The sequence below is a fragment of the Chaetura pelagica genome, unplaced genomic scaffold (genome assembly GCF_000747805.2).
Source record: "Chaetura pelagica isolate M959 unplaced genomic scaffold, ChaPel_1.0 scaffold132, whole genome shotgun sequence".
NCBI classification, from domain to species: Eukaryota; Metazoa; Chordata; class Aves; order Apodiformes; family Apodidae; genus Chaetura; species Chaetura pelagica.
Genome location: NW_009952709.1, coordinates 1,640,106 through 1,652,159, shown reverse-complemented (window position 1 = coordinate 1,652,159; position 12,054 = coordinate 1,640,106). Strand labels below are relative to the sequence as shown.

Genomic DNA, 12,054 nt, shown 5'->3' with positions numbered 1-12,054 from the left:
ACTCCTTGTGCTTCTGCCACCCTGCAGGTCCTGTAACACTTGTGTGACAGCCTTAAACACTCAGTCCTGCAGAGCCCTTTTGGCCAAGAAGGCCAAGGGCATCGTGGGGTGCATTAGAAAGAAGGTGGTTAGGCAGTCAAGGGAGGTTCTCCTCCCCCTCTGTTCTGCCTTGGTGAGGTCACATCTGGAATGTTGTGTCCAGTTCTGGGCCCCTCAGTTCCAGAAGGACAGGGAACTGCTTGAGAGAGCCCAGGGCAGAGCCACAAAGATGCTGGAGGGAGGGGAACATCTCCCTGCTGAGGAAAGGCTGAGGGAGCTGGGGCTGTTGGGCTTGGAGAAGAGGAGACTGAGGGGTGACCTCATCAATGTTTATAAATATGTTAAGGGTGAGTGTCAGGAAGATGGAGTTAGGCTTTTTTCAGTGATGACCATTGATAGGACAAGGGACAGTGGGTGCAAACTGGAGCACAGGAGGTTCCATGTGAATCTCAGGAAGAACTTATTTCCTGTGAGAGTGCCAGAGCCCTGGGCCAGGCTGCCCAGAGAGGCTGTGGAGTCTCCTTCTCTGGAGACATTCCAACCCCCCTGGCCACGTTCCTGTGTGATGTGCTCTGGGTGCCCCTGCTCTGGCAGGGGGGTGGGGCTGGGGGATCTTCCCAGGTCCCTTCCAACCCCTGGGGTTCTGTGTGATTTGTTTCACCAGGGGCTGAGCCAGGGAATTCTCCTAACATTTCATTTCCTAACAGCATCAACGTGCACATGTTTCTGCAGAGGCAGATTCCTCCTCCAGGGAAAGAATTTGTTCTGCACTTTCATATCTGTCTTTTGTCTTCCAGAACAGTAGATCCTTTCTAAGGGGAAGCCTCTGCTGGATGCCACAAAAAAAACCCCAACCCAGCACCTTTATGACTGTAACTGTTTATACAGCAGAGGACACAAAGCCTTGGCTGTGCCAAATGTTTCTTCTACCTTCAGCAAATCCTTTCTTGGGGAGCCACAGGCAGTGAGGGAGCCCAAGCAGAAAGTGAGAGGGAACCCATGGAGAAAGATGGTGAGAAAAGGAGGTGAGTAGGGTTCTGGATGTAGTTGCAGAAAGAGCCTGAGGACCTGCTGAGCAACCTCAGCCCTCCTGTGGGTGCTGGGGGGGGGCTCGGTCAGTGCTGAGGGAAGCAGGAAGGACAGGAAGGTCTGAGACACAGCAGCAAAGCTGGGAATGTGAGCAGGGAGAGCAGGCACCATCTTCCCTCAATTCCTCAAGCATTTTGCTTCATCAGGGTGCACTGTCACTAGGGAACCAGCAGCACCAGCATCCCCTTTGAACTCCTTCAGAGATGAAAGGACTCACCTCTGCCTACAACAGGGCTCCAAGAGCCTGGAAGGGGCTGCCAGGGAGGCAGCAGCAGCAGAACAGCCATCCTGCCAGGATGGCACCCTGCAGACCAGCAGCCTCAAAGAAACCAACCTTTGGTGTTTCTCACAAAAAGCTCCTCTGAGAAGAGGAAAAGCAACCACAGCAGGGGCTGAATATCTCACAGCAGCACAACAGGAGGCAAGAGGAAGGGATGGGGGGAGAGGAGAGAGAACATCATTCCCTTTGGTGCACTATCCTGGCTGGAGGCTGGTGAGCTAGAAATACAGGTGGAAGGTAGAATGGAAATTGGCTTAGGAAAGAAAAAGATGAAACCTAATAAATCCAGGAGTAAACAGACAAGCAGTGCAATTTCCAGCTGTTTGGACATGAGATGCCATGGTTTGTAGCTTTGAAGTTACAAAGCCAACAGTACCTGGCTCAGCTGTGTCCATAGCCTGGAAAGGCTGCAAACAAAATGAAGGGAGATCAGCACAGAAACCTTGGTTTCTTTATCAAACATCAGATATACTTTGGTTTCTTGACCACAACATCACATATCTTTACCCAAGTAAACATCAGAAAGACTTCAAGATGAGCCAAGATATGGTTCTTCTCCTTCACAGACAAAGTCCTCAAGTGCAGAGAAAACCTGCAGGCAAAACTCTAAATAATTGGGTCCTCTGATTCACTGGTTTGGAAATGGGAATAAGAACACATGTATTGTTCTGGTTTTAAACACCTCTACAAATCAGGCCCAGGTCACCACTGAACCCAGACAAAGCATATTTATCAGAAAGCCTGTCTGGAGCAAGGAGAAAAAAAAGCACAGAAATGCACCTCATTTGGACAAGTCAAAAATCTGAGGGAGGTGGGAGAAAGCAGATCCCAGGGGTGCAGACAGATCACAGTGGGAAGTGCTATAATGAGTTGAAACCAAGCAACTGATTCATCTGGCAAACCATCAGTAAGAATTTCTTGATCCTGGTGACATTTCCTACCTCTGAGATACAATTTTCCTGTGGTTTGCTGAGAAGTGAGACTTTTAAAACTTGTTCTTAAACAGGGAAAGCCCAGAGGAGGTTTGAGATTTCCTTGTGCTGATGATGACCAAGCTCTGTGGCTCCTCCTGAGCCCCAGGGCTGTCTCATCAGCTGCACAGAATCCCAAAGACACTATGTTATATGTTTCTATCTCACCTAGAGCTTCTGCTGGCCAAGATCACACTGGACATGGTCTGAGGGGTCATGTCCATCTCTCCCAGACTGAGCCCAGACACATAGGCCCAGATGGCTGAGCTGCTTAACCTAATACCCACCACTTAGGAGTAAGGACTGGCTCAATCAATCCTGCACAGCTAGAGCAGCTTCTGCTGCCTCCTCATTGCTCTAAAGAGGGGAAAAAATAGCTCTCCTCAACCAGCTGATGGTGGATGAAAGTGTCATGGAGAGATTGATCTCACAGCAGGCTTTGCAGGCACTTTTATCACTGAACATAGCAGGAAGATGCTTCAAATGCAAGCCAGATATTACACATCTTGTATTTCTAGGAAGAGAAAGAGGCACAGCACAGAGGTGAAGCCTTTAATACATCTTCCTTCCTTTTGTCTTGACGTTCAGCTGGTGCTGAACTCACTTGGCTTCCACCTCATTTGGTTTGAGATGCTGTGAGTGGCACAGCTGGGCAAACCTGCCTCGAAGGAGGCAACAACAAGGAGATAAAAAAGAATTAAATAGCACTATTTATCTCATAGTCTCAGCCTACTGCAATTGCTGGGTCAACCTCTGGCTCTGTTCATCAAGTTTCCACCCCAAAGTCAAAGCAAAACCCCAGGAAATAGAAATGTAGATCTCCTGTGTATCATTCCCTTCTTACAAGCTTGAATTTCCATGGCAGCTTCACAGAAGGACAAAAAAAGGCCCCATCTCTTCTGCACTAACTCAAAACACAAAAGGAGAAAAGGATCCACATCCTGTAGGATATTTAGCTTGGTGAGATGGATGGAGCTCATGTGGAAAGTTATTGCTCCCTGACTGCTCCTGCAAGAAACACACGTGCTTCTCCCAGAGCTCCTGTTTGCAGTGGGGACTTTGTCAAAAAGGGGGAATGAGCAAGGAACAGGAAAGAAAAATGATGATTTTTCTTCTCTTTTTTGCCCTGTTTTTCCCCTCCTTTTTAAGCACAGGCTGGGGAAAGACTAAATGAGAAATGTAAGTAGAATCCTCCTGCTTTTCATGATGCAGCTCTTCTACTGCTAATGATTAATACCAGCCAAAGTCAGATCACAGCAGGTAACAGTGAACTTGGAACAAATTTGCAGGGCAAATGAATTATTGTCTCTGTAATGAGGGAGAAGGAGGACAGAAGAACACTTTTCCTTTATGACAAATTAATCAGCCTGATTCTTCTCCAGCCTCTGCACGTCTTGCAGGCTGAAGTTTTATGATCTCAATCTGGCCAAAATCCTCAGGATGGGAAAACATGTCATGGAACTCAGCAGAGCAAGTGAGTGAGACAGCAGGTTCCCTGAGGTCTGGGTGGGACTGTGCCCCCTTCCCAGGGAGCTGCTCTAACAGCACTAAAGCCTCAGTGACCCATGGTACAACAGAACCAGAGATTCCCCAGGGAGACTGGGTAACATGGCAGGAAGTATTTCATGGGACTCTGCCCACAGAGCATCACCCTCCTGTGCAGCAGGGAAGAATTAAAGTATCTTTTACCCCATCCCTCGTTCACCTGCAAAGTGCCAGCACAGCCTGTAGCTGTATCCCTTGCCAGGCTCCTGCTGTCACCAAGATGCTGCATCCATTGAAAATGCCTCCCAGCAGTTCTTACACCAGGGGGTCTCATAAAACCAGAGGCAGGTGTTGCACACCTGAGGACAGAGCAGGTCTGGACCACATTCTGGTCATAATTAAACAGGGAAGATGGAAACTGGCCACTGCAGTGCCTCTCCACCCTTGGTGATTGCAGGCAGATGAGTAAACTTCAGCAAAGATCATTACTCTTTACTGCCTGGTCTGGAAATACCTCAGGCTTCACCATCAATATTTGAGGACATGACAAGCAGCATTTTTCACACTTGAGAGACACAGGATCTCAGTATTCCAACCCATCCCTGGCAGCACTCTGCCCTCCCTGGCCAGCACTCCCCTTGTCTCCCTGCTCTCCCCACTCCCCATCACCACAGGAAACAGCCAGAACACACAAAGCCTTGAAATCAGTTCAATCAGCTTCCTCCCAGCATCCCATGATAACATTTATCCTCTTTACATCATGTAATCCAAAGCATCAAAACAGTTGCAAATGTATCATACAGAAACATCCAGCTCATTACCTGGCAAAATTAATACTCAGCTAAACACCCAAGGAGCAGAAATTTCCATAAATTCCATCAGCCCACAGAAGAAAGCTGTTCACTGGGCTGAGAGGGGAATGGGAGGAAGATGGGACACGAAGATGATCCCAGGGCTGGAGCAGCTCTGCTCTGGAGCCAGGCTGGGAGAGTTGGGGTGTTCAGCCTGGAGAAGAGAAGGCTCCAGGGAGACCTGAGAGCACCTTCCAGTGCCTGAAGGGGCTTCAGGAAAGCTGGGGAGGGGCTTGGGACAAGGGCAGGGAGGGAGAGGACAAGGGGTCCTCAGCCAGATACTCAGAGGTTTTTGTCATATCAACTGTGACCCAAGGTTGTGGGTCAATTTTTTAATTTTATATATAAAACATACTTTTTAATATATATATTTATATATGTTTTTTGCCAACACTTAGAGGTTTCCACATATCTCTGTCCCTTCCCTGCCTTTGCTTTTATTTTAGTTCCAGAATGATCAGCAGAGGGGAAAAGGCTGTTTGCTCTTTATTTTAAAACAAGTCTCATTTCTCCTGTAGCCTTTGCAGTGGAAATGTTTCCACATTCTGCCAGGAGATGAAGCTTGGGATCCTAACCAAGTCAATCCAGCTCCACTGCTCAAAAAGATAAACACAGGAGGTAAACCCACTCAGCCAAGGATCTGCCCAGTGTTTACATGGGCTTGCAAATAACTCCAGAAAGGCAGAAAATTCCATTAAGAGTTATGGCCAAACCTTATAATCGTGTAGTCAGTAGGAAGCTCAATAACTTGTCATTTCAGATTATTTTTATTGCCATAATCTGTGATAGCATCTGCAAACCTAATTCAAAAAGTTGTAGCTTTGTTGCTGCCTGCTGAGGAGCACAAATATGAGAGAGGAAATAACTCAGAGGTAAGAAAAATACCCAGGTGAAAGCTTTTTCTGTGGCTTTCCAAGGTACAGAGAGTGGCAGAGTGAAACTTAACCCCTTAATGCTGGTGGTGTCTGTGGCAAAGGAAGAAGTCAGAGAGTTGTGGTCAAGGGGACAGAATCTAGTTGGAGGTCTGTGACCAGTGAGGTCCCTCAGGGGTGGGTACTGGGACTGGTGCTGTTCAATATCTTCATCAACGACCTGGGTGAGGAAACAGAGTGTGCACTCAGCAAGTTTGCTGATGGCACTAAACTGGGAGGAGTGGCTGACACACCAGGAGGCTGTGCTGCCATTCAGAGGGACCTGGACAGGCTGGAGAGTTGGGCTGGGAGAAACTGGATGAAATTCAACAAGGGCAAGTGTAGAGTCTTGCATCTGGGGAAGAACAACCCCATAGACCAGTATAGGTTGGGGGCTGAGCTGCTGGAGAGCAGGGTAGGTGAAAGGGACCTGGGGGTCCTGCTGGGCAGGAGGATGAGCATGACCAGCAATGTGCCCTTGTGGCCAAGAAGGCCAATGGCATCTGGGGTGGGTTAGAAAGGGGGTGGTTAGTAGGTCAGGGAGGTTCTCCTCCCCCTCTGTTCTGCCTTGGTGAGGTCACATCTGGAATGTTGTGTCCAGTTCTGGGCCCCTCAGTTCCAGAAGGACAGGGAACTGCTTGAGAGAGTCCACAGCAGAGCCACAGAGATGATGGAGGGAGTGAGGCTTCTCTCTGCTGAGGAAAGGCTGAGGGAGCTGGGTCTGTTGGGCTTGGAGAAGAGGAGACTGAGGGGCGATCTCATCAGTGTTTATAAATATGTTAAGGGTGAGTGTCAGGAGGACAGAGCCAGGCTTTGTGCAGTGATGTCCAGTGACAGGACAAGGGGCAATGGGTGCAAACTGGAGCACAGGAGGTTCCATGTGAATCTCAGGAAGAACTTCTTTCCTGTGAGAGTGACAGAGCCCTGGGCCAGGCTGCCCAGAGAGGCTGTGGAGTCTCCTTCTCTGGAGACATTCCAACCCCCCTGGCCACGTTCCTGTGTGATGTGCTCTGGGTGCCCCTGCTCTGGCAGGGGGGTGGGGCTGGGGGATCTTTCCAGGTCCCTTCCAACCCCTAGGGTTCTGTGATTGGAAATGCAGCCTGACCAACAGGGCTCTTGTCAAAGAGGACAGTTTTGAAGATCTCATACAAACCCAGGAAACCAGTGGCCTAACCTCTGGGGCTGCAGAGATGGGATAATGATGATGATTGGGATAACGACAATGATCAAGGGGCAGAGGGGGCAGGTCCACTCCAGCTGCTCACACATGTATGGCTCCATCACACCTACTCATTGTGAAATCAAGATTCCAGGCCTATAAAATAGGGGGCTGCAGTGGTGGGCTGGGGGAGTTTCATCACCACTGAATATTGACCCTCCCCTGTTGGCTGGACCAGCAACTCAGGATCCAGGTGATTTTCCTGTCCTCATCATCGCTCTCTCTTTATCTCTCTCTTTCTCCCACCCCCCACCTTTTTCTTCTCTTCCTCTTTTCCTTACTTAATATATTATCTGTGGGTGGTTTTGTTTACATTGTTCACTATTAACTCCTACTAGTGTACTAAATGTGTTATTTGTTATAACCAGACCTTGTGTGTCGCTACCCGAGGGGTATTAGATGGTCGAGCTTTTACAGGCACCATAATACAGGTCTGAGAGAAGGATTTTGGGCCCAGCCACACCTGGCTCCTCTCTGAAGGAAGTCTAGAAAGCAAGGGGGTTCAGTCCTAATCTCCCTGGGCTGCCCAGTCTGAGCTGTGATATGTCCAGGACTGGATCCAGCCACCCCTGGCTCCTCTATTGCAGCAGGAGTTTAGAAAACAAGGGGGTCCAGTTCTAACCTTCCTGGGTTAGTAAATCCAGGCCACGTCAGCAGGTGAGTAACTGCTGAGTAACCCCTAACCCTAAATCAGCTTGGTCTTACTGAAATGTGGGATGTTGCCAAGAGCTTCCTCTGCAGGAGCCTCTGGCTGACACTGTCATGGGGATGTGGGTGGTACAATGTTCTCAAAGGAGACTGTGCCCCGTGGAAGCCAACAGGTCTTTCCCAATAACCCCTCCCCATGCACAGAGAGCTGGGCAAACAATCAGCTCCCACAGAAAGGTCTTGTTATTCTACACTGCTATCTGGGGCTTGGAGCTGGAGAATCTAATGGCAACAGCCTCTGCCTTCAGAAGGTCTTTCTGGTGCCTTCGTCCCCCCAGTCCATTCCATCACTTGCCTTCATCACCCCCTAGCCTGCTGAGCAGTGGGGCCAACACCCTTGCTCCAATGGTTGGTGTCTTCAGCATCTCCCCAGGAATTATTCCAGCCAAGGCCATCAAACCACTGTGCAAAACAGAACTTAAAAGCTTCCATCTGTGAAGGAGATACTGTCACCCTCACCAGGAACAAAGGAAAACCTGATGGACAGAGCTGCATTTTTTTTTGTAGGAGACACAGTTATATAATATTCATCTTTTGCCCCAAGCAACACGAGGCTTCAGGAGAGTCAGACAGAGGTCTCCAGCTTTCGGTCACCAAACACACTGGGATCCAGCACAGGGGAAGAGGAGCCTGCAGGCTTCTGAGGTTGGGTTTTTTTGGCTTTAAATCACAAGTATCGTCACAGCCACTGAGGGCTGACCCCACTGTGGGCTGACAAAGCTGAATTACCTAATGAACCACACTCAGCCCTGTCTTTAGATCACACGTCAGACCAGGGTGGTCACGAAACTCCCTTTTGCAAAGCCCTCTGACACAAGAGGATGGTTGACAAAGGCCTTTCATCAGTTATTGATCAAGAACATGACTCCTGGACTGAAGGAACAGCGAAGTGCATGACATGGCCTCCTCCATCACCCTCACATCTGCAAGTCCTCAAACAAAGCTGCCCTGCTGCCTCCCTGCTCCTGCCCCAGCACCTGCTTTGAGGATGAAAACCCTTAAAAAATAATGAAACTGAGATTCAATCTGAACTTTAGAAAACATTTTTCTTCCTCCAGCAATTGTAAGAGAGAAAGAGCAAAGGGGCAGCACCAAAGGGCTTTTACCACTCAGCAACATTAACTCCTTCCTCTCCTCCCATGTTGCCAAGAGCCAGACATAAATCTAGGTCTTTTTAGGTCTTTATCATGAAGATCAACCTAATAGGCTAAGAAGAAACTGTGTCCAAAATGAAGTGAAAAAGTCTAAGAGCTCACAAACCATTAAAGGAGTCAGGTTGTTAATTCCAGATCAAATTTCCACAGACATTGGGGATGTTCCAGCTCGACTTCAAACTTGGCAGCTTGACACCTACAGTGGCCAGAACCCAAAACTCATATGCAACAAAACCCAAATCCTTGGCTGAACCCTGGGGTTTAAACATCAAGAGACCCTTGCGTCCCTAAAATGCAGACATTGGCCTGACCAGCTAGGGATCTAAAAACCAAAACCAACAACCTGAGAGCTTTTAATGTCTCCGTGCTTCCTGGTGGCAAACACTGGCAAGCCCAGCTCCAGCCCTGAAACCTGTGGGTGCCTGGTGAGTTTTCAAAACAATGCAGGAGTGTTGGCTGCACAGACCCATTTCCAGGGAGCTCATTTAACTCTTGGGTTTGCATTCAGAACCATCCCAATGATTTTTCACCAGCCTAAACCCCATCCTATATCTATAGATATCTATAATCTTATAGAAATACCCCACTGCAAGGGACAGACAGGGTAGGAAATGCATGGAGGGGACAACACACAGTGTGATCTGGCACCTCGACAGCTTTTTCAGCTGCCAACTTTCAGTGTGAAACCCAACACATCTTCCCTTTCCATAGAGAGACATAAGTCATGAGTATCTTACCCTGATAAGACGCCCAGCACCAGGTTGAGCATGAAGAAGGAGCCAATGATTATGAGAGGGATGAAGTAAAGCCAGTTCCAGGTATTTCCTGCAGCATCATTGGTCTGGAAGCCAAAAAAGAGTTAAAAAAAAAAAACAAAACCATTATTAATCAGCCTCAGAAAAAATAAATACCACAGAGGAAGCAGAGGGCAGGGGGGATTCTCCCCAGCTTTCCCTAGGCTAGTTCACCACTGATGTACTGGTTGGTTTGGTTATATTCACCAATTCAAATGCCAGCAAAAGAACTGATGAACCAAGGTAATTGTCCCCCACTGCCCATGCCACAAGTTGTCATAAGCTCCAGTGAGAAGATCCATTTAATTCCACACCTCTAGGGCCAAAAGATGCTTCCAAGTGACCTGCCTCTGGGTAGGCTTTTGACACCAGCCTCCTCCCTCCCTCCCCACCTCAGCTCTGCCTCTCGATGTGCCCAGCATCCCTCTCATATTTCCCTCTGAATTGACACAGACAGCAGGGAGGGAAGCACAGCCTTCCCCTCAGTGTGTTGCATTTAAGGCAGAGCGTGGCAATGAGCCCAGATCTGTGTCTCCAACCAGAGCAGGAGAAGACAAGAAGTCTGCAAGGAAAGGAGACAAAGGCACATCTGCTCACTCAGCACTTGGAGCTTCTGTCATCCCAACTCATCTGAAGCTCCCTGAGTGAGCAGCAGTGGAGATGAAGGGGAGGAAAGGGTGGTTTCAGTTATGACAAGGTTTCTGCTGAGCAGTCAAATGCCACGTGGCCACTTGCTGAAGCCAAGCACTGAGGGAAAGAGCAAATGCTTCTCTTGTGAGTGAAGAAAGCAGCAGTCTGAGAAACTGATGTTCAAGGTTTAAGGGAGGGGGGGGAAGGAAGCAAAAAGAAAAGACCCAAAGACATTTTCCTCCTCCTCCTCCTGCAGAGGATAAGGAAGAACATGAACACAGGGCTCACCTACCTGCCCAGAGGCTGCCACAGACTGCAGAGAAGAGCTTTCAACCACCAACATGCACAAAATCCATTCATTCTAACTGATATTGGTGCCTTTCACTTGTTTTTTGTGGTGCTTTCTGGTCACTATCCCAAACCCTAACTGCAAGTGTAATTCTGCTTGCAGGATTCACAGAAAGAGCTGCTTTAAATGTGCTTTATTCCACCCCTGCACACGCTGGGTACCACCTGAACAATCTCTCTGCATATGGAGAAGTCACCCAATAAACAAGCAAAACCAACTTGTGGTGTGTGTGACAGAGGTCAGGACATTCCATGCAGGTGTCAACACTTGTAGCACTGACACAAGTCTTTTTCTAAAAGACATTTTTAATATGGTGCATATCTGCTCCAGGGCTTCCTGAAGGAACATACTCCAGATCAAACACATGACCAGCAGTTCTCCAAATAGCAAACATCTTCAGCAATACCCATGTCAGTTGATCAGTGACTCACCCGAGAGGAACAGGGACTAACTAACTAACTAACCTCTCCACAAACCACCCCTGCTAAAGGCAGAACCAGCATGTGACAGACCAGTCAACCTGAAGAGAAAACAGGCTGGGAAATGGGAGCAGAAAGGTGGGGAAAACTCAGTGCAGCCCAATCTCTTGGTGCAATTTTTTAATTATTTTGCCACACCTGTTATCCCCCCCCAGCAGCCCCCCAGCTTTGTTCACTGCTTTGTCTTCCCATTCCTCACTGCTTTTAGCTACTTCCTTCTCCTGTTCCCCAGCACTGTGTCTCCAGGGAAGGTTCAGAGGAAACCAAGACACACATCCTCAGGGTGTCCTCAAAAGACACATCAAATTCCAGCCTGGTTTGGGTTGGAAGGGACCTTAAAGGTCATCTAATGCCAACCCCCTGCATGGGCAGGGACACCTCCCACCAGCCCAGGCTGCTCCAAGCCCCATCCAACCTGCCCTTCAACACTGCCAGGGATGGGGCAGCCACAGCTTCCCTGGGCAACCTGGGCCAGGCTCTCACCAGCCTCACAGCAAAGAATTTCCTCCTAATGTTTCATCTAAATCTCCCCTCTTCCAGTTTAAAGCCATTCCTCCTTGTCCTCTCCCTGCCTGCCCTTGTCCCAAGCCCCTCCCCAGCTTTCCTGGAGCCCCTTCAGGCACTGGAAGCTGCTCTAAGGTCTCCCTGGAGCCTTCTCTTCTCCAGGCTGAACACCCCAACTCTCCCAGCCTGTCTTCAATACTTCCTCCCCTTCATGGCAAGGTGAGCACCCCCCACCTGCTGGCCTGGGTTTACACAGCAAACCCCACAGTTCCATGTTTAGAGGCTGTTCTTCAATTCCTATTTAGTCAACCCAGGTGGCTGCCCATGTGTCAAATGCCAGACCTGGGGGCTGGAGAGCCAGCCCAGAAGGGAGAGCAGGAGGGAGGAAACACAGGGGAGAAGGGAAACCACAAAAACATGGGATGGGAGTGCAATAGGTTCATTGCTGTCAAATGATCTTTCCTCATTCATTTATTCAAGTGAAACCCAAGCCTGGTGACAGATCCAGGATCTCATGCCACAACCAAAGCCCTTAAAAATGAACAGTGCTGAAATAAAACTCATTCACCACCCTCCTCTGAGCATCGTGTA

At 48.8% G+C, this 12,054-nt stretch overlaps 1 protein-coding gene across 1 annotated transcript in view; it reads right to left on the bottom strand.

Moving 5' to 3' along the window:
• Positions 1-12,054, bottom strand: part of CACNA1B (calcium channel, voltage-dependent, N type, alpha 1B subunit) — a 326,950-nt gene that overhangs the window by 156,453 nt on the left and 158,443 nt on the right. The window contains exon 8 of the mRNA XM_009994349.1: positions 9,445-9,548. Within this exon, the coding sequence (XP_009992651.1) occupies positions 9,445-9,548 (104 nt within the window). The remainder of the gene's footprint in view (positions 1-9,444; positions 9,549-12,054) is intronic.